Below are 27,479 nucleotides of genomic sequence, written 5' to 3'. Positions count from 1 at the left end.
AACAAGCAACAAGTTACTTTTGCTACAGCCTGTTGTCAGTACATGAAGTTGGGTTACACAACGTGCCATATGGTGATGCATTGAGTTGTATTGGGCAAGTCCACGCATTTTGGATTATAACTATGAATTATGGTTTAGAATACAGGAATGACTTGGTGGCCAGGAGCTGCATTTCAATAGTTAAGGACACTATATTTTATAAAATAAGTACATAGCTTAAAATTGAGCAGCTATTATTTCACAGTTTGCTGGCTTCGTCTTGCTGGGGTCTGTGCATCACAAAAATATGACTGGATTCTACAGATCACAGATAGCTCAGCCTGCCTTAAAATGCTGTGTCAACTATGTGGTTTATTCAAACAACACAATTAAAGCCTGATTCCACACAATAAGTAAAGCTGTTGTGTAAGTTCTATTCTAAATATTATTTCTGATTGGTGAAAACAGGGGCAGTGAATGAAGTGAAACATATACAGGTAGTTCTTGACTTATAGCAGTTCATTTAATGATCATTCAAAGTTACAACGGCATTCAAAAAAGTGACATAAGATGATGTTTTTCCACACTTATGTGATCAAAATTCAGATATTTGGCAACTGAATCATATTTAGTGATTGCTGCAGCATCCGAGTCATGTGAACACCATTTGTGACCTTTTGACAAGTCAACGGGAAAGCCAAATTCACTTAACAAATTTGGTAAAAGGGGTTGTAAAATGGGGCAAATTCTCTTAATAACTCTCTCATTTTAACAACATAACTTTGGGGCTTCAATTGTGGTTGAAAGTAAAGGACTACTTGTAAAGTTGGTTTCTCATACCGATCTTTATCCCAGGTGCCAACTGAACCCCAAGAAAGAGGGCAGAACAAGGCTATGGTACCATCTGTGGGGTACACAATACAAGTTAACACTGAGCCCCAAAAATGTGGATGCTGCAACCAAATATCTAATATCTAAATATCTAAAGTAGAAACATGAGTGCATTTTTAAATGGGAGACATAACACATGGAATGGGGAGAGGGGGGGAGAATAACAGTACAAGAGAAGAGAGCCAATCCTCTTGGAAGCCTCCCCTATGAAGTTGCATTGCTGCTGCTGGAAATACAAAAGATTCCTTCGGGTTTTTCTTTTTTTTTTGAAACGCCGTGTCAGGAATCTGAAGAGAGCGCAAAACTGACAGGGGCGTAAATGAAGTTGACCGTTCTCGAGGAGGCAAAGGGATGGGGATGCTGAAGGAGGGCAACGGCCGCGCTTTAAAAGAAGGGGAGGAGAGAAACGAAGAGCTGAGGTAGAGCAAGAAAGAGGTCGGTCGGTCGTAGCGCAGGAAGAGATGGGAGGGGCTGAGGCGGGGTCCGGGCGGGTGTCCGAAGCGTGAGTGGGCCTTCTTTCACCCACCCCACCCCACCCCCAACCACCCTCAGATCCATGTGACGCTATGAATGAGTCTGGGGAGGGGGCTGGGCCAAGCGCTGCATTCCTGAACAGCAGAAAGCGAGCGAGAGAGCGGGAGGGGGCGGGGCGGGCGTGCGAGCAAGCGAGCGGAGAGGCGCCTTACCGGGCTGGGAGGGAAGGCGGGCTTGGAGGGAGGGAGCGGCTGGCAGCAGCGCAGCCCTAGGAGACTGAGCTGCTCGTCCACGGTTAAGGGGCGCCGCCATGGAAGCCTAACGCCCCCCCGTCTCCTTTAGCGTGGCTGCGCCTCCGCCCCTTCCTTCCCAGAGGAAATCACTGGACCTCCGCTCCCTCCCCGCCCACCTGCCTCCGTACAGGACCGCAAGGACACCACCGGGCGAAGAGAGGAGGGGGTGGATAAAGGGCGGGGGCAGCCGGTGGGTCCCCCCGAGAAGAACATGTGCTGAGCCGCTCCTATCCGTGGCAGGTAATGGGAGCGCTTAGGGCCAGGGAGGTGCGGGGCTTGCTCTGGGAGGTGCATGCGGGAGCTGGGTGGAGGAATCGGTTTTCCTGCGGGGGTGCCAAAATGCCAGCAAACCCTAGTGGTTGGAAGAGGAGCTTGGAGTTCCCACGACGGAAACATGCCGCCTGATCGTGATTCGGGGCAGGGAAGGTGCGGTCGTGGCTGGAGGTGACACCAGAGCCACCGCGTGGGCCACCGCCGTGGCCCCTGCCACGCCCCCTTCCTAGCAAGGTGGGGGCTCCCGTGGTGAACTTTTAGAGCGGAAAAACCTCTACGGGACCCCGGTAAAGGAGAAAAGGGGTTTGCCTCAATGGCAGCGGCATGAAGGTTTTTTTCTTTTACAACCTCACTTTTGGCATGGGGTTGCCAAAAGCTAGGGTGTTGGAGCTTCCAACATAACGGGGTGTATGGCCGACATGTGTTCTCCACATGTGTATGTTTGCACAGGCATGTGGAAATGCACAGGTGCACGTGCGCAGGCTGGGCTCAGTGAGTATATGTGTGAGCATGCACACATTTTGGTCTGTCCGTAGTAATTGTGCGTGAGACCGACACTGAGAAAGGACACCTGAAGAAGAGATTTTCTATTTGTTTTACAATGTGCATGCATCCCGCTTTGTGTGTGTCTGTGTGTGTGTGTGTGTGTATTTCTGTATATCATTATGGGCATCATTATGTGAGCTCTCCTCCATAAACGCTAAATCAATAAGTGTGACAGTGCCTGCCTCCTTTTTGCCTGATGTGTGCAAATGGCTTTTCCTGCACTACCCATGTATGTGTCCAGATGCCTTTTTTTTTAGCACTCATGCATGCATGTTTTGCACATTTTCAATGATCCAACCTTTGTGGGGCTGTTTTCTCTCTCTCTGTCTTGGTGCATATGCACTTGTGATTGTGAATAGACCTAGAGGCAATAAGAGTTTTGTAGGTTAAACTGATCTGCATGATGGGGTGACAGCTGTTGAAATAAATTTGAATCCCACCTTAATGTGCATATGAATAAATGAGTTTGTAAAACTGGGAGTCCACATATTCACACCCTTACAAATGGAGCTATACTTTTCTGTATCCCAATGTGTGCATTTCTAATTTCACTGTACAAGGGCACATCCTAGTGTTCTCAGTTTTTATACAAAATAGAAATGCAGGTTCCTAGTCCTCTGGGTAGTAAAACAGAATATGTCGCAATACTCTTACACATTTGGATCTTCAGTGGCTTCTATACCCCTTACATGTGATTTCCTCTGATTAGTCTCACTTCATGTTTATGCCCTTCTTTCACCTCCCTTAATTATCCTTGTAAAATATAGAAACCAATCAGATTTTTTTAAAAAAAATAATTATTTCAGAAGCAGCAGATATTGTAACAGAACAGTTGTGTCATATTTCTGTATTTCCATCCTGTCTATAGCATTACAAATTAGAACTGCTTGTGTGTGTGCTGGCATAGCATTCACACAAGCCCAAATTTGCAGTATGCCTGCCTATTGCTGAATGGGTGTAGTCATGAGGTCTGCCATCCCCTTCACCTACATATGAGCAGTGACTGTCATAAGCTCTTTGAGAGCAAACACTCATTTGATTCTCAGAGCCACTTGCCCCTTCTGGCTAGGCTCTCATTTGCGGCAAAGCTCATGCAAGCTAGTATTGCCTCCCTCTGGCTTCTTGGGTGCAAGAGCACATGTTGTGTGTACATATGTCTGCATGCATACAGAATTTCCACAGTGTGCTTGCTTGGCCTTTAATGAGGGCAAGGTTTTGTTGCTTTCATGCAATAGCATCTCATGATGAATCCTTGTATAAATATAGCTTGTACAACATTTATTTGTAGAGTTTGCCTGTGCATTGTGCACCATGGTTCCAGGCATAGTAGAAAACTCTTAGTTGGATTTTACTCATTCTGTTGCTTCTGATACGCTTCCTAGTTCCCAATTTCTATGAATCTAAGAACTTATGTCCATAGAATTTCAGACATTGTTATATTTAATAGAGGTGCAATGCAGAATATTTGCTTAATAGGACCACAGTAATAATTGTATGAAGGGGAGGGAGGGAGGGAGGGAGAGAGAGAGAGAGATGCATGTTATATACCTTTTGGTATGTATGCATGCACTTGCATGAAGATAAATTTCTCTTTTAATCACATAGTAATAACATAATTATGTATGGCTATTTGTCTTTTCACAATTTAACATTTAACAATCCAAACCTTTATTCACTGACTCAAGAATAAATCATGGTTTTTAATGGACTTTCAACGTCATGGAAAATGAATACAAAAGAAATGTTTGACTGCAATCCTGTGCCGATGTACTTGGGCATGTGGCTCCCTGAACAAAATGGGATTGAATAGGCTTGACTGTTTCTCAACATACATTGTGAACAGGGTGGCAGCTTAAGCTAGACTACTTGCTTTGGTTGCTGGTGGAGCTTGGCTGGATTCCTGACATCTGAAGGTCCACCTGGAAAATTTCCCTGCCATTAACCTTGAAGGGCTTTCTCCCAATTAATGAAAGCAATATTGGGAAAGATAGGCTCATAATCAGTAGAAGACAGCTCCCTTAATCTTAGTAGGGCTTCATGGTGAGCAAATCAGCTTATAATTACATTGACTAACTTCAAATATCGGTTTTTTTCTCATAAAGCTCAGCTTCTTTGAATTTGGTTAAGGTGGCTTTATCTTGTTCTCTTGGGCCACTACAGAGCATATATCTGTTTTCATATATAATCCCCCGTGGTGCTTGAAGAAACATATTTCGCAGAAATACTTGCAGGGTTCTGCATGTAAACATGCCCCAACATATATGACATGTCTCTTTTGTAGGTATCTTTGCAAATTACAACTCTTATTTAAGAATCAATTATCTGTAGCTTCTTTAGAAATACTTACAAGAGGCTCATGTACTTATAACTCTTTGCTGGACTTGACCTGCTTCCACAGCATTGTGAGAGCCCTTTAACTACAGGTTCATGCCAAGACATTACAGCAACAGAGATAACTTTACAATTTACTAATTGGCCTGGCCCATGTGGGTGCTTAAGTTTATATGGTGGATTCCTGTTAGAGCAGTTTCCTAAACTTATCCTTCTCCAGGTGTGATTGCACTTCATTTCTTAGAATTCCTATCTCACATAACTAGGGTGATTGGGAATTGCAGGTTGTTGTACAAGTACTCGTCGATTTTACAGCCACATTTAAGTGAAAAATTTCTGTTGCTAAATGAATTTTACTACATTTTACGACATTTCTTGCCACAGTTGTTAACTGAATCACTGCAGTTGTTAAATGAGTAACACGGTCATTAAGTGAGTCTGGCTTCCCCATTGTCTTTGCTTAATAGGTCACAAAAGGTCATCACATGACCCCAAGACACTGCATCATAAGTATGAGTCGGTTTCCAAGTATCTGAATTTTGATCACATGATTTGATCAAAGTTGTAACTTTGATTGGTCACTAAATGAACTGTTGTAAGTCGAGGACTACATGGATACCTAGAGTTTGCTATGTTGGGATGACTGTTCTAAAGGACCATTCCAGTTGAAATGGCCTTTGGGCAAGAGATTTCTTTATACAGCTTACAGGTGTCCTAGGATTTCTTTCTTAAGTTACATACAAATTGCAGAGTTTTACTGTCAAGAGAATATGACTTGTTTCATTTGAGAATTCTGCAAATACACATGGATGGATATGTGGCGGGATTAGCTTTAGAATACGTAGCATGGAGGGGGACATTATTGATGTTTCCTTATTTCTTATCCTAACAACAAGAAAGTAGGTAGGTTAAATGATACAGATCAGCAAGCTTGTTTCCCAAAGCCACATGCTCCATCAAAACCTTTAGTACGGCCTCTAGGACAAAAAACACTCCAATAAAAGTATATACACCTATAATTATTATTAAAACTGAAGAGTAGGCATAACATACTTTAAAATTACATGCATAATAAATTAATGTAGTAGCAGTGCTGCAGATAATGGTTGAAATCACCCAAATTTGTACTAGTCTTCAGCAGTAGGTTGGACAGCTAGAACCAATAGTGACACCATGTTGGCCAACCTGGAAAGATATATAGTCAGACATAAGAAGTGACAGATAAGCATCTTGCTCTCTTCCATGGTAGTTCTTTAAAATGGAATAATGGTGTTTCTTAGATTCCCTATGAAGAGAGCAACAAAGGAGTATTTGGCTTAGAACTGCCTGAATATGGACACAAATGCAGCTGAAATGAAATGTTTTTACACCAGCCTCACAAGACTGCAGAGGTTAGTGCATTCAACCCGGCCAAAGTGAAGAGCAGAAGCCACATGCTCAGAAAGCACAGCCAGAGAAATATGTATTTGCATATATGTATTTTAAGAAGAAAAACCACAAGGAAGGGACGCAAGCCTTCTTCCCCCATCCCAATTTCCCCATGTATGTATCTTCCAGGCCAGTTCTTCTACATAGGGCATGTGAAGAGGATGCAACACCCCTAATTGTTTTGGATCCATCCTGCATAATATTGATGTTGCCCCCCCAAAATACAGGATTGCGAACCACATTTGCCTTGTAACATATTGTTTTGTCCTATTTTTATTTAATTGATAAGGGAGCTAGGACTTAGAGAAGGGAGAGTGACTTACTCAAGGCTTACCCAAATAGATCTGACTATTAGAAGCAGTCCATGTTCTTGTAAAATCAGGTTTTTTTTCTAAGGACTAAACTTAGAAGGTTTATCTTCAAATGACCGGACTGCTTTAGGATGATATCTCACGTGAACCAGTATGTGCCTATATGATTGCATAAGAGAAAGGAGGAAAAGACAGACAGACATAATAAAAGGATAAATACACTATTACAGCATAGCCAAGAGGATAAACGTATTTATGCTCGAAGGAGATGAATGTCCCCTAGGTTAGATGTCCTATTTATCTTAGGTATCTTAGGAAGAATTGCCCTCACTTGCCTCTTTTCTCACATATTGCACATGACACGGGGCGGGGGTGGGGGGCAGGGGGAAGTGAAAAAGCCTGAGAAAGCAACATAACTATTGAAGCACGCATGAAGCTTTAAAAGAAATCTGGGTTTTTATTCCCAAAATAGCTGACTGCTGCAGTCTATATAGATTACATTCTCTCCTCATGCACCAGATTTTTGTCTCTGTGTTTGCCATGTTATGACATACACTGGTACATGGATGCAACCCATAGGTATAGAATATCCCACAAGCAAGTTTTTTGGGGGGTGGGGGGTGAGGGGTGGAGGCAGCATTTAGATTAATAAGATGAAGTAAAAGACAAGATTTCCTCTCTCTCTCCCTTTATCTTTAGGTCATCCTGGGCTTTATCTTCATGTTCGTTGTTTGCAAGGTCTATTGGTCTGTCACTCTCTTTTTAAATGGAGCTCTTTGTTGAGCTGAGAAGGTCCAGGGTGCGGATCTTCTCCTTTCCCAAATGCCCCAGTGCCAGTATAGATGGAGTCTTTGTAGAAGAAGGCCATCCTTTCTCTATCTCACCATTCTCAGGCTGGCTATACTCCAAACAGCGCGTGCGCTGCCGCTCCCCCACCCAGCTGGGCTTGGCTATTCTTAGCTCCGGAGTCTTTGATTCATGCTTCTGAGAGTATTTCATTTGGGTGTGCAGAGAGAACAGCTACTGCGGTGTGTGAGGGAGTGGAGTGGGGTGGGGTGGAAGAAGGGCTGCACATGCCCAGCTCAGTGCATGCGGGAATTCCAAGCGCAAACCTATGAGGCTGTAGAAGAGCATACATGCAGGCACGCTTAAGATAAAACATATATTCAGGTGAAGTGTATTTCTGCTACATACCCCTTTTGTTTCTCTTGTCACATTTGGTATGCAAACTTACTTGGGTCTAATGCATGGCATGCATAATGACATAAATATATTTTTATGCCCCGATACAAAATGAAAAGGTATAATTGTTCAAAAACTGTTTAAGTATGCACATTTCTTTCAGGAGCAATGAGGGATTTATGAGAACAGAGACACTTGGGTCATTGGTGCACTGCAACCAACAGATGCATGAGAATAATTAGTTTGGAGCATGTGTGCACCTATCTATCTATTTGGGGAAATGCATAATGTATGAACACAGGAATAAAAAAAAAATCATACACTAATATAAAGAGCTTTTGCATCTGCTCTTTCCAGCATGCCAAACAAAATTCATGTGACTGCTATAAATAGAGAGAAATTAGTTCTATTTGCATTTTAACACAGATTTTTCCTATGATGTCAAAATGTGATTATATGAATCATATTTTGCCTTCAAAACTTGAGACTCCTCTGAATTTTGGAAAAGTTTTCTTATTGTACAACATCTATTAACTATTTAGGACAAATAGAAATATCTGAGAATAGTATAAGGAAGATAGTCAGGGATAGCTATTTGAAAAAAATCTCAGAGATAGCAATTCACAAAAAAGTATGTACAGTTTTTTGGGAATTAAAAAAAATCTACAAGTAATGTAACATTAAGATTTATCAAATTTTAGAAAAAGAATTGATAGATTTTGCTGTTCCTCAGTAAGAGCACATTTTGAGCAGGTTCTGAGCAAAAATACACAATCTTGCTGTGCGAGAGTAATAAATAATTGAGGGAAGGAGTTTACAGAACAGGAAAAGATAATTCCCAGTTCTGCTCTGGGGAAAATTGAAAAAAGGTTTTCCGGTAGTAGGTCATGCTAGGACCCTAACATTTGCCTGCATATGCAACAATGCTACTATACTAGGCTTGTGCTGCGCATACATTTTTATTTGAAATTAAGAAAAAAATCTCAAAGAATTCCATGAAGAATGGAGAATTATATAAGAATACCTAAATTTCATTTATGTGAATGTGTATGTGTTCAAAATATACTTGGCCGCACATTGCTGAAAAGGAAGCTACCCAAATACAAATTGAGAAGTAAGTCTCTGTGTAAATAAAAATACAGACATCTCACTCTTAATGGTAAGACTTTCATCAGCAATCCCATCTGTTCACTAACTCAAACCAAAGATAGTTTGGTCCTAATCCTTGTCATGTGCTTCTCTTTTTAAATGGGTATCAGATTGGTAGCTCCTCAAATACAGAACTGACTATGGCAGTCTATCAAATAGAACGGAGATGAATTATAGCTATTCCTTGGCTTATGACCACAAATGATCAAAATACAGAAAGTCTTTGACTTACGATCACAAGAAGTCCAACATTCCTGTTGCTAAGTGAGACAGTGTGGTTAAGTGAACTTTGCCCCATTTGATGACCTCTCTTGCCACTGTTGTTAAATGAATCACTGCATTTGTTAAGTGAGTGACATGGTTGTTCAATGAACGTGGCTTCCCCATTGACTTTGCTCATCAGAAGGTCACCAAAGGTGATCACGTGACTCCTGGACACTACAACTGTTATTTACACTATTTTCCGTGCTGTTGTAACTTTGAATGATCACTAAATGAACTGTTGTAAGTCAAAGACTGTCTACATCTTTCTGATCATCTTTCCAATCATTCTGTGAGAGGGGAGTGAGCAATTAATGGGAGTGAGCAATCTCTAAGAAGAAACCCTGGTGCATTAACAACTGGAAGGCTACACTCCTTGAAATAGAAATCTATAAATTGAATATATGAATAATTTACAAAGAACATGGCTGCTACTTAACTTCATGTCTATATTTTACCTATATACAGGACTATCAAAGTTCCTCCCATCACTGTAATCCTAAAAGACAATGACTGACTCAACATCACTCAGTACATGGTCTTCTTGTTTTACTAAGGTTTGATATCCTAATCTTGATTTTCACTGTCATTGTGAGAAAGTTTGCAGTATGAGTAAATAACACATGTGATAAAAACAAACCCTCTATTCTTGAGGGTGGCCTGATGAAAATAATATTAATATTATAATATTATATTATAATATAATATTAGCCCATAATATGATCTGTTTAATTTCGGCTTAGTCATTATGGTTCCTAAATCATAACTTATGACTCAGTGTGCTATTGAGCTTCATTCAATAAACATGGGAAAAAGAAACCTACTTTGAAGGAATTTATAAAACCGTTGGGAAATGGGAGGTATTAGCTTTGGTCTATCTGGCAAGACAAAAAAAGTCCACAGCTGTTCTACGAAATCCATTTTTCTGTCTATTTTATATTTTGCATTTCTCCTCTGCCTTCTCATCACCCAGTGTGTAAGGCTAGTAGAGCTGGCCTGCAAAAATCAAAATAGCCACTAGATGGCAGTAAAGAATTACAGTTAACTATACCTTTTCCTGCCATCTAGCAATGGTATGGATTTTTGTGGACTAGGTAGTACAGAGAATGGATTTTTGTAGCCCAAGTTGTAGTACCGGGAAGTGATTGGAAAGGAGGTCTTCCCAGTTCCATCCATGGTGATGATGATTCTAATTGGGAGACTGATTTTTTTAGCATATTATAAAAAAGTAAAAAATGAAATACATTAGCATCTGCTGGATGGATATCAGAATTGGCTATTCTCCATTTGCTCAGGCATCTGCAGCCATATACTGCTGGGGGTGGGATGGGATTCGGCAGTTATCCAAGGAAACCAGTGGTTGTCCAAAATCAGACTATTGTCCAGATTCTAATCTGAATGTTCTGTATCAATCTGTTTGCAGAGAATGGGAACTCAGCTTCTTCCACCCATTTCAACAATATTGCACTTTCTTAAGAAACCTCCTCTGCGGTAGATTGTGCCATGTAGGAGTGTTGTATATGATGCACATGCCTTAACATTAAATACAAATGTGTGAAGGGAGGAAGATGACTTGGGTTTAGTTATTGCCGGATGTAAAGCTTTATGATATCAATACTTTTCTATGTCATGTACCCCCCACCTAGCCATTCTAGCCTCATTAAATATGAATCTTTCTTTCAAGCAAACAGTTAGGTCTAACTCTTTCACCATTTCAAATTTCAGTCATGGTTGGTGGTAGATCTCCAGATCTTACTATTGACTAAGGAACAGATTTAGCTCTTCAAGCATCCAATTTGTGTTTGCTCATTACTGGAATGCATTTATTATTAAGCTTCATTTGGATGAGGAGCTTACCATGTACTTATTGACTGATTGTACCACGGGTCCCCCAGATTTCTTGGAAGTACCACTTCTGCCAACTAAGCATATTGAGCGTGGTGCTTTCATTAAAACTAAATTTGGGGATATTATCCCTGTCTGAGAGATATTCGGAAAGTGTATCACAGCTGAGCAAAAGAACAGAGGTGTTTCTGTTTAAAATATGCGTGATTTTAACCAAGCCATGGGATAATACGTCACTTTCGGGATATGATGGAAATTGGGGCTAGAATTTCTATTGCTAAACATTGTGGTTATAAAGCTTAACATTGTGTGATTGCATTGTTTAGAGATGGCAGTCCTGGTTGTTGTTGTAATCCCAGGACTGTCCGGGTCATTAAGGAAGGACCTTGCATGATTATGAAGCGAGGGGAGGCAGCAGTAACAGGCAAGCAGACTGGCCCATGAGAGCAAGGGGAGGACAGGTGTTGGAGGTATCGCAGGCAGGAATATGGGTGAGTGTTGCAGACAGGGAACTACACAAGGTGAGTGGAAGGATCAGGCAGGCTGGCACACGCTAGAGTCCAGGCAGATGCTGCGAGCAGGCGTGGGTGGGTGAAAAAACGGCGGCAGCAGGAACAACTTGCGACCTCCTGCTGGCTTCCTCATTGACTTTGCTTGTGGAGAGTCAGCAGGAAAGATGGCAAACGGTGATCGGAACTGCGGGACACTGCAACTGTTGTATTTGAGAGCTGGTTGCCAAGTAGCCGAACTATGATCTTGTGACCATGGGGATGCTATGATGGCTGCAATGTCTGTGACCAGTCATAAGTCTCCCTCATTAAGCGTTTTCGTAACTTTGAACAGTCACTGGTCATAACCTGAGGACTACTTGGAACTGATTTTAGAAACTATGAATACATTACAGATTGGAACACTTCTCATCTTACCCTTACGTTTTTTCGAGCAAACTATACATCAAACTAACTGAACTATGGTTTGTTTGCCTTCATATTAAACCTAATTACAATACCATCTCAAACAGTAGCCACTAGCTGTGGATTTGATGATCCTTCTGAGGCCTCCTGAGCATAAACCTAATCTGTTTTAGATTACATCAACTGGCAACTGTTTCCGTGATTATATTGGCCACAAAGAACTTAACCATGAATTTGACCTAATCAGGATATAGGAATTATGGGAAATAGTTAGTCCAAATCTCTGTGTGTGGTTTTTTTCTCTTAAACTGAGATGCTTAAAGCAAACATAAAGCAGCAAAGACATTCATGATATGTCCCATGACTTAGCACTTGCTGAGAGAGTGCTACCTTTGCTCTTGAAATACCGAGAAGGGACAATTTTTGAGAAATACACAAAATATTTTAATAAGTGTTCTAAAACAGAGTTAGAATAATGTAGGAGAAAACAAACTCAGCCTCTGTGTAATACAGCCCAGAGAATTTTATATCCTCTCTCCATTGACTGCAGATTTCAGCGAAGTGTAAAGTATCATCTAATTCCCCAAAAAGTTAATGTGAGAACATGATATGGTCAGTGAACTTGACAAATCCTGCTTGGCTTTGTTCAGATAAGAGACGGGGAATGTGTATTGACAAATAGAACATGGAAGGTATGAATAACCCAGTGCAGCACAGAATATGTATAATCTGGTTACTGAATTACAGGTACAGATAGTCCTCGGCTTATGACCACAAATGACCCTAGAATTTATGTTGCTAAGTGAGAAATTCGTTAAGTGAGTTTTGTCTCATTTTACGACTTGCTGTTGTGAAGTGAATCATTTCAACTGTTAAATTAGTAACACGTTTCTTAAGTGAACTTGGCTTCCCCATTGATGAATTTGCTTGTCGGAAGATCGCAAAAGATGACACTGCAACCGTCATAAATATGAACCGGTTGTCAAGCATCCAAATGAAAATCACATGACCATGGCGATGCTGCAAAGGTCGTAAGTGAAAAATAGTCATAACTTCCTTTTTTAGTGCAGTGTAACTTTGAACGGTCACTAAATGAACTATTGTGAGTTGAGGCTTACCTGAAATTAAGGGAGGTAGATTTACCCAACGTGTTAAGCCAGGTCTGTCAAACTGGCAGCCTGTGGGCCAGATATGGTCCACACAGGCCACACCCACTCCAGCTCCGCAAAGGCAAAAAACATCCCAATACGTTACGATACGGACTTAACACACCTGTACTAAGCCATAGCCAACAAATTCAGCTTAAAACAGCAGTCAGTGTTTTTCAATCTAGACAATTTTAAACTTTAGACAGATTTAAGAATGCTGCCTATCCAAATTCTGGGAGTTGAAGTCAACTCATCTTAAAGTTGTACAGTTTGAAAAATGATTTTGTGTGAACACAGCTGGTGGTTCTTCCCTTCATCTGATTAAGCATGCTTTTGGAAGCCAATCACTGTGTTTCTACTCAAACACTGCATCTCCCAGAGAGACAATTACAATAACATTATTGGTCTGCTTCACAGGGTTGGTATATCTATTTCTGGTGTAGTCTAAAAGCTTCTCAGTAGTAAATGACATATAATAACACAGCCACTCTTCAGGAGAGCATTCTGCATTGGGATTGCCTTTTTTTTTCTTTGCAGTTTCCAGACATATCTTTACGAACACTTGCCTGTCCAACCTTCTTTTTGCCAACTATTTAATCATTCTGTTACAAATCCAGATGGGTGGTGGGGAACGTTTGATGTCTGATTTGGAACACATAATGCAAACAGAGCAAAATTATGTCAGGAAAGCCAATACATGTCTATGGTTGGCATCACCTGCTTTGAAAGCAACGTTTTAATTTTCTGAGTGAACAATACAGAGCTAATGCAATGTTTGAATAGCTTCAAGAGTTGGCATAAGATTGTTTACTCAGTTTTCCTATATTCTAGAAAGCAAGAAAGTCTACAGCACACGACTGAGACTTATGGATATAGCATTCTGCTGTGGGGACTGCATCATTTAGTTTTAGGATGGGGACAACCACCTCTGGCCTGCAAACCTCTGGATGACCAATAGATGACCACCAAGGGATATGGAAAACACTCTTTGCTGTTATCTAGTGTTTCTCCAGAGTTTTGCAGCCCAGATATAGAAGCTCTTGAGACAAGCTAAGATTGGACTAAGCATTTTAGTCATTTTAGATCAAGAGTATCCACTTTTTGAGTCAATGTATGGCCATCTTTTATATTACAATAACTATATTATTGCTATAACAAAATTACTACCACTGAAGTACCATTCTTAAGTAACCGAAATCCTACAGGGCTATAGCAATGGCATTTAGACTTATATACTGCTTCACAGCTTTTACAGCCCTCTCTATGCAGTTTACAGAGTCAGCATATTGCCCCCTCAACAATCTCTGTCCTCATTTTACCAGAGATGGTATTCAGCAGGTTCTGACCGGTTCTGGAGAACCAGCAGCAGAAATTTTGAGTAGTTCAGAGAACAGGCAAATACCACCTCTGACTGGCTCAGCCCCCATCTATTCTCTGCCTCCCAAGTCCCAGCTGATTGGCTGGGTCTTCTTTTGTTGCCCTGCACAGGAGAACTGAGTTGGAAAGCAGGTTAGTGGGGTGGGGAGGGAATGGGGATTTTGCAGTATCCTTCCCCTGTCACGCCCACCAAGCCACGCCCACAGAACCGATAGTAAAAAAAATTGAATCCCACCACTGCATTTTACTCACCTTGAAAGGATGGAAGGCCGAGTCAACTTTGAGACTGGTGAGAATCAAACTGGCAATTTTCCAGCATCTGGCAGTCAGCAGGATTAGCCTGCAGTACTGCACTCTTAAAAGGCAAGCCCATTTCACAGAAAAAAACAAGTGATAAAAATAAAAGGTAAATAACTTGACCAAAAATCCAAAAACCAAAACAAATCCATAGCTTTGATCCCTCTTTCAGGATCACATCTCTCAAGTGTACACTGGCTGTGGACATAACATTTATGAAATGTATTTATTAATAAAAACTCAAAACTTACCTCATCCCCAAGATTCCAGGCAATTTCTCTAGATACAGGTAGTCCTCAACTTACAACCATTCGTTTAGTGACTGCTGAAAAAGATGACTCATGACCAGCCCTTGTACTTAGAATTGCCACAGCATCTCCATGGTCACATTATTAAAATTTGTAATCTTCCCAGCCAGCTTCTGACAAGCAAAGTCCATGGGGGAAACTTAATTGATTTAACAACTGTAGTGGTTCACTTAACAACCGTGACAAAAAAGAGAATAAAATCAGGTGTGATTCACTTAATAACTGCCTTGCTTAGCAACCGAAATTCTGATCCCAGTTGTGGTCGTAAGTGGAAGACTACAGTAATACAACAGAAATATAACTATCTTAAAGGCAGAAAGAATGAAATTCTTTAAAGATAATCTGTGCTGCCATTGTATATTTTGAAAAATCCAAAGCTTATGTAACTTGATCAAGCGTTAATATGCATGCCAGTGAAACATGGCCAAAATAGAGTGGATTAAAAAAACATGTTAAACCTCAATGAAGTAGTCATGGTTAAAAATTTAACCAAATTTCATATGCTGTGCAAATGCAGTTTCTAGGGGCTTAATCAACTTGGTTTAAACGTTTTGTATGCCACCTCCCCAGTAATATAAATGTTACAGTCACCTCAGTTGACTCACTTCTTTGTCTGTCAAGATCAGACACCTAACACCTACCTACACTGTCTTTCAATCTATCTTGCTTAACCAGCACACAGTAAATCAGAAAGAGCAACTTCCTTACTGCTGTTTTTCAAACCCCTTTCCTTGCTCTCACCTGCCTCCTTCATCCTAACCCCAGCATCTTCATTTCTCCATCTAACCACCTGCATCCAAACCAGCCTAACTTGCTGTATATGGAAGACCCACTTGTACATACAGATTCATAGGGCCTACTGTCTTACCCTCCCCCTACCCCAAAACATACAGCTCTTCTGGAACCACAATGGGGTGGGGGGACATCAGTGGTTAGCCGGAGTCATTTCTAGTCATCTCAAGTTTTCAGAATGATGCCATTGCTGATTTAAAGGGACAAACAATCTGTGGTGTTTCACCAAACTTAAATGTTCTTTCTTTATTGATTGAAATACCTGGGAATGGACATGGAAGTCCATGAGGCTTCTGCATTTCCCTGATATTTAGCAAAGGAGGTTAATGTCATATAACTGTAGAAGTTTCCTCACTTTAGTGCCTATAAACAATTGTTTTTCCTTGCGCAGAAGACGTGTCTTTCAGATGCTGCCCAGATAAGCAATTGTGCCTACTGTTAAGGCTTTTAATACCAAAGCCAGGGAGCCATTGTATGTAGTTTTATCTTCTAAACATTTATTCCCACTATTTCGTTCACATTAAATGCTTAAAATGATATATTGGCTATATATCCATAAGAGGCTAAATATGTACGTGTTAATTTTAGCTAGTTTTTTTTCCCCTGGCTTAAAATCTGAGACACTCAGAAAGTGGGATAATTCATAACCAAATTAAGCACTAAGCATCTGGATCTATCTAAAATTATAGGCAGCCTGGAATAACAATGTATATGATAGAAGGGGAAAATAATTTATGAAGATTGGAAAGTTTTGTCTGAAATAATCCAGTAAAACAATGACAGTTTGTATTCACACAGCATCCGAAGTCATGGATTAGTTAACCATGGTTTATTGCATAACTGAGTTCAGATTACATCAGAACCAAACAAAGCACATTATGATGTAGAATAATATGTAAAGCCACCTGATCATGGCAGCTGCAGCATCCAGCTACAGCAACATTGTAAAATTAAAATTTGTTTTAAAAGTGGTTTGCTGAATAAACCATATGTTCAGTTTAAACAATACACATTGCCAGGGTTCATGTATTATGCAAAGCCAAAATCAGGTAGCTTAGATAATGCAAACATGAATTCAATCTCCATGGGTGATTATTAGTCTCATAACCTTCACAACAGTATTTTTCCTCCTTTTTTCTAAATATTCATAAAACTGTATAACAAAAGAAAAAGAAAATTATACTATAGCAATGGATCAATAAAAAATAGTTTTATGTATCTGAACATTGCTGCTTACCTTTAGTCTCTGCTTTTTCTGTACAGTGGTTGTTTGGTGAAAGTATATGTAAAGTTTCTATATTTTGAGAAAAAAATGAGTAATCATTGAATGGATTTTTCCCTTTCTGTCCTTCCTCTTGCAGCCATGGTACCTTCAAAATATGTATGAGAGGATCCCCCAAATTCGTTTTCCAATTTGATTTTTGGAACCGATGTCTTGCCTGCTGCCCATAATTTGATCTTTGTCTTATTTTCTATTTGGATTCTATTTTAGCATCTCCTGACAGAAAAATAACAGAACAGAAAAATAAAAATTGTAAATTTCTGCAGGATTATCACATTTAGAATTATAACAGAACAGAAAAATAAAAATTGTAAATTTCTGCAGGATTATCACATTTAGAATTTAGCTCCTGTACTGAACGTTTTCTTAAGGGATTGCCTAATGAGATCCAGTTCCTAGCAAGCAATGTCAGAGTTTATAAAAGTAATAAAATAAATGGACAGCAGTTACCTTTCCTTGAACAAAAGCATAAATCCCAAGTTGCCTCAATTTCTTTGTCCTTGGGGCCCTCTGGTGCTCAGAGAGCAGATAGCTGAATAACCATAGTTGAAGATGCTGAAATCTCAGCTGCAAACATTCAGATGGCTGCTAAATGACAGTACCTAAAACTCTTGGTTACTTTTTAATGATTGGCTGGATTTCCCCCACCCAGGTATGGAAGTCCTAGTCTAGAGTAGAGACATGAAACTATGAAAGAGAAACAGGATGTTTCAACCTCCTTGAAACCATGCTGAGAAAGGGAGTACAGTCTAACAACGAGAAGGACCAGGGAGATACGATAATTGTCTTCCAGTATTTGAGGGGCTGTCACAGAGAAGAGAAGGTTAACCTATTCTCCAAACCACCAGAGGGCAGGACAAGAAGTAACAGGTGGATGATCATTTTAAAAGTATCTAACCTAGAACAAAGGAAAAAAATTTCCGACAGTGAGAACAATTAATCAATGGAGTTGTCAAACTCTGCAGGATGGAAACCAACAGGCATGCAAAAGAGGCTTGCTTGAATCTCAGCATTGCATTTACCATCATACAGGAACCTGCTTATAGATGCTGTTCACAGCAAACTCAGGTAATTCAAATGGTTGGCGAAACTATTATTCATTTAATCATGGGTAGGTGTACCACAGCCAGAGAGAACCATGGTGATGATCTTATCTGCTCAGTGGAGTCTGACTTGTGATTCTATGGGTCATGCCTCTCCACATCTTCCGATCTTTCCCTATTTCTTTGAGTTTTTCTATGCTGGGGCTGGCATGGGGCTGATAGGGAAGCAATGAGAGAAGAAGAGAGAAAAAGAGTGAGAAAAGGGAGCTAAATTGGCACAGAGAGAAAAAGCTGCAGATTCTACCCAGCTCTAGTTTCACTCATCATCAGATCAGTTTTAATGAACCATCTGTGATATACATGGGAGGGAGGCAATTCTATGGAGGAAATAGGACCATCTTGTTTATTCAAGAATAGTGTTAGTCTGATTAACCAGTTGGAGGCTAGACAATATCTATAACCAATTTGAAACTGTATATTTTAGGATCATAACATGTTCTAAGCGGATAGCCATTGTTTTTCAGTTTAGACAACATGGAAAACTTTGTCTTAGTAGAACACCCTAGACAAAAAGAAGAATAGGGTCGTCATATGTATCACTTGTTATGCTAGCCTGGCCTGATTTCTAGATTTAAGTATAATTTTCAAAGGACTATTTCAAATTTCAGTAAGGAACCAAAAGGGTTCCTTACTGGGTAAGATAAAGGGTAAAAGGGTAAGAAGCAACATTTATATCCAGGTTCAATGACCCACTATTGAATATATGCATCTTTCTACCCTCCTGTCACAACACAGCAATATCACCTTCTTGTTCGCTTCACATATTATAATGTGCTTCACATATTATAATTTTGTTTGATTTAGCAAGTTTTCATATATTCACTATTGCCTAGATAAGTCTGTTCTTAAGACTTTGAATGTCAGCCCTATTGAGACTCTCCAAAAGGCAGTAAAATGGCTAGATTTGCTCACTTGTTTCTGCAAGAGGATGGAGCAAATTAAGCATTTTTCTGCCTCTTTCTATGTTCATCCTAACACTCTTTCCTCCCCTACTCAGCTATTCATCCCCTTCTCCCACATGACTGCTCCTCTCTATTACCTCCTGCTTATTCCCCAAATCTCTGTGTTCCCTTTTGTTTTTCTTATCCATAGCTTCAGTCCATCCCCTTCCCCTGTCTGTATACAGGCATCGCTCTTACCCAAACCCCGTACCCTTCACTGCCTATCGACTCTCTTTATCATGGACTTTGCTGGGTAATATATTCACTCAGCCCAATCTATCTCATGTGATTTTTGTGAAAATTGCATGTCTGTGTTGGCTTCTTTTTTCTCTCAGGAAAAAAAGTAGGATATAAATGCAAAATAAATCCCCTTTCCCTCAACCCTGAACATTTTAATGAAGCAATCACCTTTCTAGGACGTTTCCTGTTTAGAAAGGTCAAATACGGTAACTTTAGAATAGGTAAGTATGTTTTATGACCTCTGCTTTTATTTATTTAATAAATCATGGTTAAAGAAAGCATACTTTACCACAATACATAGATCCATTATTTTGTGTGTGTGTTTTGTGTCGGCAGTTCCTGCCAATATCCATGATTCCTATTAGCCTTGGGAATTAATGTTAGCCTCTCAAGGAAAGTTTCAAGAAATGGGACTAAATTTAGCGAAGCAGAATCTGCATCTATTAGTTTCACAACATGCCTGCCACTGAAAGTCACACCATATTTCTGATAGAGCTCTAATACATGCAACTTTGATTAGGAATAGAGTCACCCCGTAAAATTAAGTCACACTCACAAACAAAAACTTTGCACATTTTGCTGCAATATCCAATCATTAAGCATACATATCACCATCCCAGCATTTTTTTAAAAAAACCCTGAGAAAATATTGTTTTTTAAGAAGACATGCTGTTTTGGAAATCAGACATTTTATTTCCCTTAAACAACAAACTATGATTTAAGGACATTAAGGAAATCTCTCCTCTACTGTCCAGTTTTTGATTTGCTTCAATAAATCCTGCAAACGACCTAGATAAAGATAAAAGTAAATAAATATTCATAGAAATCAATGTTTTGTTTTAGCCTAAGGATTTTTGCTTATAATTATTTTGCTTATGATAATAGAATTACAGATTAGGTCAAGAAATCTTCTAAATTTTTACACACTGAGAGACCAGATTCGTGCACTATGCTAAATTGTAATCCCATGTTAATTAAAGCCCAATTATTATATTCACAAAACACCTTATACCTAAAATAATGTACTAATATTAGGTGCTTTCAAAATGTTTCAGACTTTGAAGTCTGTTCATTTTTTCAAAAAAAAAAAAAAGAGTCCCTGTTAAAAAGCAAAGCTTTAATGATAGAGAAATGGCTTTGCTCAAGTAAACATTTTTTATAAGAGCAGCTCATGTAAATCTATTAAGTTCTCACGTAAGCCTATAGTTCTTCATCACATTAATGGCTTCCATAGGGTACTAATAATGGCTGCCGATTGGACCAAAGAGTTTTTGCTTAGCCCTGCATGTTGAGACATGAGTATTTTCTATTCATATGTAAACCCTGGTTTACAACATTTCTCCACATGTGAGGATTGCATGCTATAGGAAGGGCTAAATTAACTGATGTAAGAGAGCCCGGGAGTAAGATAACTTGTGGGAATAAAGTAACTTGTCATGTCAATAGGACAGTACAGAGAGATAGTTGAGGGAGGTGAATTTCTTTGCACCTTCTGAAAATATTGCTTAAATCACCCATTGTTCGGCATTTTTTAAAAAGTAACAAACTTATTTCTCTTTAATATTTTAGTACCTGTCTATTACTAACCTCAAACATGAAACAGAATTTGATTCAGATTGCATTTTGGCAGGAACTAACTAAATTAGCTGTTCCCAAATAAATATGCAAAGAGGAGCACAGTTCTTTATCAGTAATTGCACTTCTCATTCACTGATTGCACTTCTGAGATTTTGTGATGCAGTTCATTAAATAAGAGGTATACAAAAAGGAAAAGAGTAAGAAAACATCTTCCTACATTTTTTTTTGTAGGTGCTTTGCAGATCAAAGAACACAATTTCAGTAAAACAGTAAAAAAGTAGCCAAAATATTTCCTAGTAGAAAAGTGTTTTGTTAAAAAAATGTGCCTTACAAAGGTATGCTGACAAAATTGAAATAATTTTATTAATTTATTAGCTCCATGCAATTTGACAACTCTTGCAACAGGTGACCAGTACAAACTGACTAGGTCAGGGGTGTCAATGTCATTGAGGGCCACATCAGTTTGACCTGGAGGGGCTGATGGGCATAGTCGGGGTGTGTGTGGCCAGCTTGACGTCACTCATGTCAGGGGGGCATCTGTGGTGGCCAGGACAGGGGGATCCTTCTGCAGCAGTCTGCCAATGAAAATGAAGCCTGGGAGGGCCACGTGCAGCCCTCCTGATCTCTCTTTTCACTGGCAGAGACACCGCGGGCCAGTCCTTCACTGTTTTCCAGGTGGCTCTGTGGGCCAGATCTAAGCAACCCGTGCTCCGGTCCACAGGCCTTGACTTTGACATTCCTGGATCAGGTTAATGGGAGTTGAGAGCCAGATACCTGGAACATATTAGATTGGGTAAAATCTAACTAAACATGCTCCCTTTATAAGGCATGGCTCTTTTAAATACACATAGCGCTCTCCCTCTCCTTCCCTCCCCCCTGTGTGTGTGTGTGTGTGTGTGTGTGTGTGTGTCTTTCATCACCTGCTAAAGCTTACTATGGTTACTGCATGCAGAGAGAGAAGTACTTTAAGTCTTCTTTTTTGTTGTTGTTTTTTGTGTGATGTGATAGTTATTCGTTTCTTTACTTGGATCTTTCTCTACTATCATACTGTGACAGTTCACAGCTAAAATGACAGCTTCTGCCAAAAAATATCTTCTGCAATATGGCCCTTGTTCAGTGAAATGTTTTTTTTTTAAAAAAATGTAAAATGTCTTCTAAAAATGTATTTATACATTCATTCAATTTATATGAATGTGGAAGCCATGGATACATTTTACCTTTTCTTCAGTGGAAAAGGAACAAACAGTACAGTCCCTTACCTTGAGCTAGATAATCACTCAACTTCTTTCCAAGAGAGTCTTGACATTCTTGTGTGCCTTTTTGTTCCATATCTACCGGTAATGGAACAAATTTGAGGCTTTCTCCACATCAAAATTTCTCAATTTCAGCCATGTTAAAATATGTGCACTTCCAATTCCGAGAATTCTCCATCTAGTGCTGATTGGGGAATTCTGGGTGTTGAAGTCCACACATCTAAAAGTGTCTGATGTTGAGAAACACTGACCTAGATGCTATTAAAATACATTGTTTACTATTCTTGCACTGATATCATGTGTCATCACTATTACTAATACTCCAAAGCACTTATGGTATTAAAGCTACTGGCAACAGTGTGTAAAGTATAGGAAACACTGTGCTTGCTTGCACTGTTGAATCATCTGTCTTTGTCTACTTGCCTTCTTTTTTCTTTGACTGTCAGTTTTCTTTATTATTATCTTTGTTCTTTCTTGATGTGTTATATTCAAACGTGGCAATCTCTGGTGTCTCAGAAAAAGCTAATCTATGAGTCTCTGAGCTCATGGTGAAGAAGGCATGATCTGATATATGTTATCAAACAAGGAACTCTCTCTTGGGCAATACTTTATCAGATATCAAAACTGCCCATTTAGTCCTGAATTTTCTTTTTCCAATTCTCCATCGTCTTAAGCAAGTGCCTGGAAATACTTGAAATTGGAACTTTCTCAAACTGCATGTTCATCCTTTGAGCTATGTTTCCCTCCACATTGTAGTGTATTTGTCTGTCTGAAATTGGAGGAGCGACAACGTAGGGCAAATCATGTCCTTTTGGGCTAATTAATAGCCTTTCGGGCTAGTGTTAAAAGTAGGGCAGTCATTCCAGGTCTTATTACACTTTCTGGGACATTACGTGCTGCTTGCTTCCAGATTACATGGGCCTTGGGGCCAGCTGGAACTGGGACACAGAGCATGAAAGGAGAGTGGGACGGAGGTGGAACAGATGAGAGAGAAACTGATTGGCATGTGACCAGGATGAGTTTAGGATGGGGCTTTTATACATGCCATCCTTGTGGAGAGATCACAGGAGAGGAAGAGTTGGGGGACATAGAACAAAACAGAGGCACAATCAGAACAAAAGGAAAAAAACCTAAAAGACAAAAAGGAATGGAAGGGCAGAATGACTTCTTTCCAAGCTATAAATCAAAATTAATAACTAAATCTGAAATGTGCTAGACTGGTCAAGTGAGATTTTATATATGTTTTTCCGAATGACGTTTATAGCACTATGTGTCTGAACAAGTTTTTTATAAACTGCTTGGAAAGCATACTTGAATCCATGCAAACTGCCTTTCCTTTCTTTTATATGCTTGTATGAATCCATTACTGTGAGACCAGGTGGCTGATAGTCATACCTTGCACAGTGTGAAAAGCTCATTACATGCACACATATGTTGACAACTTGCTATATTGAAGTAACAGTTGCTACCATTCCCTCGAGACTTTTCCAGTGTTCAGCACATCACATTTGTCAACTTTCTCCCAGTCTTGTACTTCTTAGTTGGTTGGATTTGATGGGCCTTGTAGTCTGTTACACCTGGAAAGCACCAGGCTGTGAAAGGCTGATTTAGTTACTTGGCATTATCTTAATTAATGAAGAAGTTAGGTTTACTTATCTCAGATCTTTTTTCTGTCCTTGCATAGTTATAAAATTGGAAATTCCCATTCCCTGGTCCCGGGCAGAGAAAAGAGACTCACAATCTAGGAAAATCCTTAAGGAGGAAACCTAGTCTGCCTCCTACACAGAGTAAGATGTGGGTGGGTGACACAATTAGCATTCACCCTAGGCCAGCAAAACAGCATGGCTGACCTTGCTATGCCTTTATTTTTATAATCAACATAATCTTTAGTATTTGTGCTTATTTATGAAAGCATAAAGGATGACTTTGTACTAGAGGTTTTGCTTGGGTGTGAATGGGTGTTTTGCTCTGGGACTATTTGATTTAAATGCTTTATTAGCATTGCAATCTGTGAGGATGTCACAAGTAAGTATACACAGGTGTGTTTTAGAAGAATGCATCTTGTAGCTCTGGGGTGGGGAGGCTATCATTGTATATGTTCTTAGGTACCACCTACTGTTTGTAATATATCCCTTGTTGCTCTCCTCCATGGAAAAATCTTCGTATTTTTCTTCTCTCCTCATCCTTGCAGTGCAGCCAGTGATGGTGCCCAGCACCTCTGACGATGCCCCAGAGCCCCGAATCAAGCGCGGAGGAGGAGGAGCACTTCTCCCAGTGCCCCGAGGGGGAGTCGGGCTCGGAGAGCTCCCACGAGGGGCCCAGCCCTCCAGCAAGTCCTGCTAACCCTGCCCATAATTGCTCCATGTCAGTACCTGAGGACGCTCACTTCAGTATGATGGTCTTCCGAATTGGTATTCCTGATTTGCACCAGACGGTAAGGATCCATGCGGAAAGGAGGGAGGGTAGGGCGAAAGCTGAACCATTGTAGAAAGCACCCTGAGCTTTGAAGGTGAATGGAAAATTTTATTTGCTGCTTCCCTCCCCCCCCCCGTCCCCCTCCCTCCAGCAATTTATACTTTTATATATACTTTTTGACCATCTTTTTTTCTGTCTCGGAGCTAAACAAGGTTGAGCACAGTGGGTACTTGGATGGGGACTATGAAAGTAGGGAATACCAAGCTGTAGATTAAATTGCAGAATTTTAAAAAAAGGAAGAAGGCAATTACAAGCCAATTGAATCAAACCTATTTCAAATGATATTTAGTTTTTCTACTACTTAAGCCACCTGGAATATTATTACAAACCTATTTCAAATGATATTTAGTTTTTCTACTACTTAAGCCACCTGGAATATTATTACAACCATTTATGATCTTCATGTCATTTATAGGCACTCTTTGGAATATAAAAGTAACAGGTCCCTGACCCAAGGATTTTACTATTCACAAAGGAGTGTAAGTGGAAGGAGAACTCTATTTTTGTTTCAGATTACCGAAATTAATTTTTATTCCAGTAGATCATGATCTTATGCAATTGTGCCCAGTTTTATGGAATTATTCCTTGAATCAAATGCATTCCTTTTAAATCAGGACACCTTGCTTGCTATATTTCTTCGTCTTTCAGTGCTGCTGCACACAGCATGAGTTTATTAAGGGCGGGTAAAATCTGCAGTGAGTTTTGGGGCAGAAATATGTGTAGCATCAGGTGACCTTGTCTTTAAATCATTGATTCTGCTATAGGGTAGGGTGGCACAAAAAATATGGACAAAAGAAGATTAAACTTCCATTTTTAGTCCCTCACCGAGTCCACCGCTGTCCTTTGAGAAGTAATTAATGCAGAACTGAATTCATCCTGAGCTCAGCAATAAAAGGAACATACTACTTTTTTTGCTTCATTAGCAATAAAACAAGGACACTGCCACAACTGCCTGTACTTTCATCCAGCAGTCTTTTGATATGGAGAGACAACTGCAGATCTAGGCAAAGCATGTTTCCCTTCTCCTCCTCTCCCAGTTTTTTTTTTTTGCATAGCTGCCCTCACCATCTCTGAGCACCTGAGCAATGTTTTGCTTTCACTATGTGCAGCTACATGTGCTGTATGAGGGGCTATGAAATTCTCCATAGCATTCCATATATACATCCTAGATTATCCCATCTTCTAGGAGATTGTAAGCTGATAAATGATGGTTCAAGCCCCAAGAAAAGCCAGCTGAGTGAAATTAGGATTAGAGTCAGAGTCATGTGGGAAACAAATATAATAGGAGGAGACAATTAGATCCTGATTATCATTTCCTCCTTTTCAAGCAAGTTATGATTTTTTTATTAAGAATTTAAAACTATAGTTATACACTAGGGTTTTTTTTCACAATGTGCGACTCTCTGCATATGTTTGATTTGAATTCCAGAAATTATAATTTACTATATTCAGAATTAGGAGTTAGGTTGGAGAAGACTTTATAAGAGCCTGTTATTTTCAGAAGGAATTTATTGTAATGAGTTGATCCCACAACCTTTAGAGAACCTTAAATCAATTTCTGTTATATTGCAGTCCTTTTTCTCAGTATGTCTTCTCTTTCAGCCAAATTTACTACCAATTCTAACTTCTCTATGTTCTCAATCTCAGTGTAAAGATCCATATGCATTGGGTCTTGAATCTAAATCAAGACTCAATCCCAAAAGGTATAATGCCAAAACTAAGATTATGAGAGATAAGAATTGCCTAAGCACATATTGACACTTTTCTGTAGGGTAAATATAGTAAATTTCCTCTTCTATTTGAAATTGCGGGATTATCTTTGCAAGTATAACTTCTCTTTTGGAAAATAAAGCACAAGAAACATGGTTGGACAGGTACAGTATTTTGGATAGAGATCGTGGACGCTAATTATCCAGCAGACCTTAGCACATTAGCTTTTCTTCATAAAGACAATTGAGTTTTAAGAGCTGCTATTTTTATTTCCTGCAATGCCACTTTAAAATGTTTGGAGAAGTTACATGTTAACCTATCATCCCCAGTCATTCACAGCTACTACTAGCCACCATAGTTGAAGGCCCAACATCGAAGAGGGTCTAGTAGATATCACATGAAACCAGGGGAGAAAGTTATAAACCACTGCTATTTACCAAACATATCATATAAACTTAATAATTAAAGATTGTTATTTTCCTCAGCATTGAAACTAAGATCATACAGGTTGGTTTCAGAGAGTACAGAGTCTATCAACCATTGTACAAGTGGAAGATTTGTGGCTTCTGTTCTATAATTTATTAATAGCTATGTAAAATAACCTATGTTCTCTTTCATTTAACCCAATTAATTTCTCTGATCTTTAATACTGTATACTAAATAGACTTCATAGAGGGTATATACAGGCCTGCCCGCTCTAATATATAGCAGTATGTGTGTTTGTAAAATATAAACATATCCACCAGGTTGTAGCCACAAAGAAATGCCAAGTAGGTTGTTCAGTATCACCTTGGAGAAGACAGACCCACTGATTATATTCTCTCTATCCATCCAGAAATTTTAAATGTCTCTTTAAACCCATACCCTGCCAATGTTCAATTTGGGCCCCACTTCTATTCATGGGGCAACCATGGAAACCGTTGCTAGAGATCACAAATTGTCGTGGCCATGGAAACAAGGATAGAGTTGCCAGCATGTGTCTTGCTGATTGTCCCTGCTCCCCAGTTCTGACCCTGGATGTCTGAGCATTGAAAGAAGGAGGTGTAATTTGCAAGGAAAGTTGGAAGGAGAAACCCCATCTTGATATTATGGTGTATT

At 39.7% G+C, this 27,479-nt stretch overlaps 1 protein-coding gene across 1 annotated transcript in view; it reads left to right on the top strand.

Annotated features, from left to right (window-relative positions):
• The first annotated feature begins 1,623 nt into the window (after positions 1 to 1,623).
• The window catches only part of SHANK1 (SH3 and multiple ankyrin repeat domains 1), a 97,817-nt gene continuing 71,961 nt past the window's right edge, over positions 1,624 to 27,479 (top strand). Inside the window, 2 exon segments of the mRNA XM_087915801.1 lie at positions 1,624 to 1,877; positions 24,388 to 24,630. Coding sequence (XP_087771927.1) covers positions 24,421 to 24,630 — 210 coding nt within the window. The 5' untranslated portion in view covers positions 1,624 to 1,877; positions 24,388 to 24,420.

This window comes from Pseudonaja textilis, chromosome Z (assembly GCF_049901715.1).
Source record: "Pseudonaja textilis isolate UNSWEBS1 chromosome Z, rPseTex1.2, whole genome shotgun sequence".
In the NCBI taxonomy this organism is placed as follows: Eukaryota; Metazoa; Chordata; class Lepidosauria; order Squamata; family Elapidae; genus Pseudonaja; species Pseudonaja textilis.
Note: the sequence above shows the minus strand (reverse complement) of the source record. Positions and strands in the feature narration are given on the sequence as shown.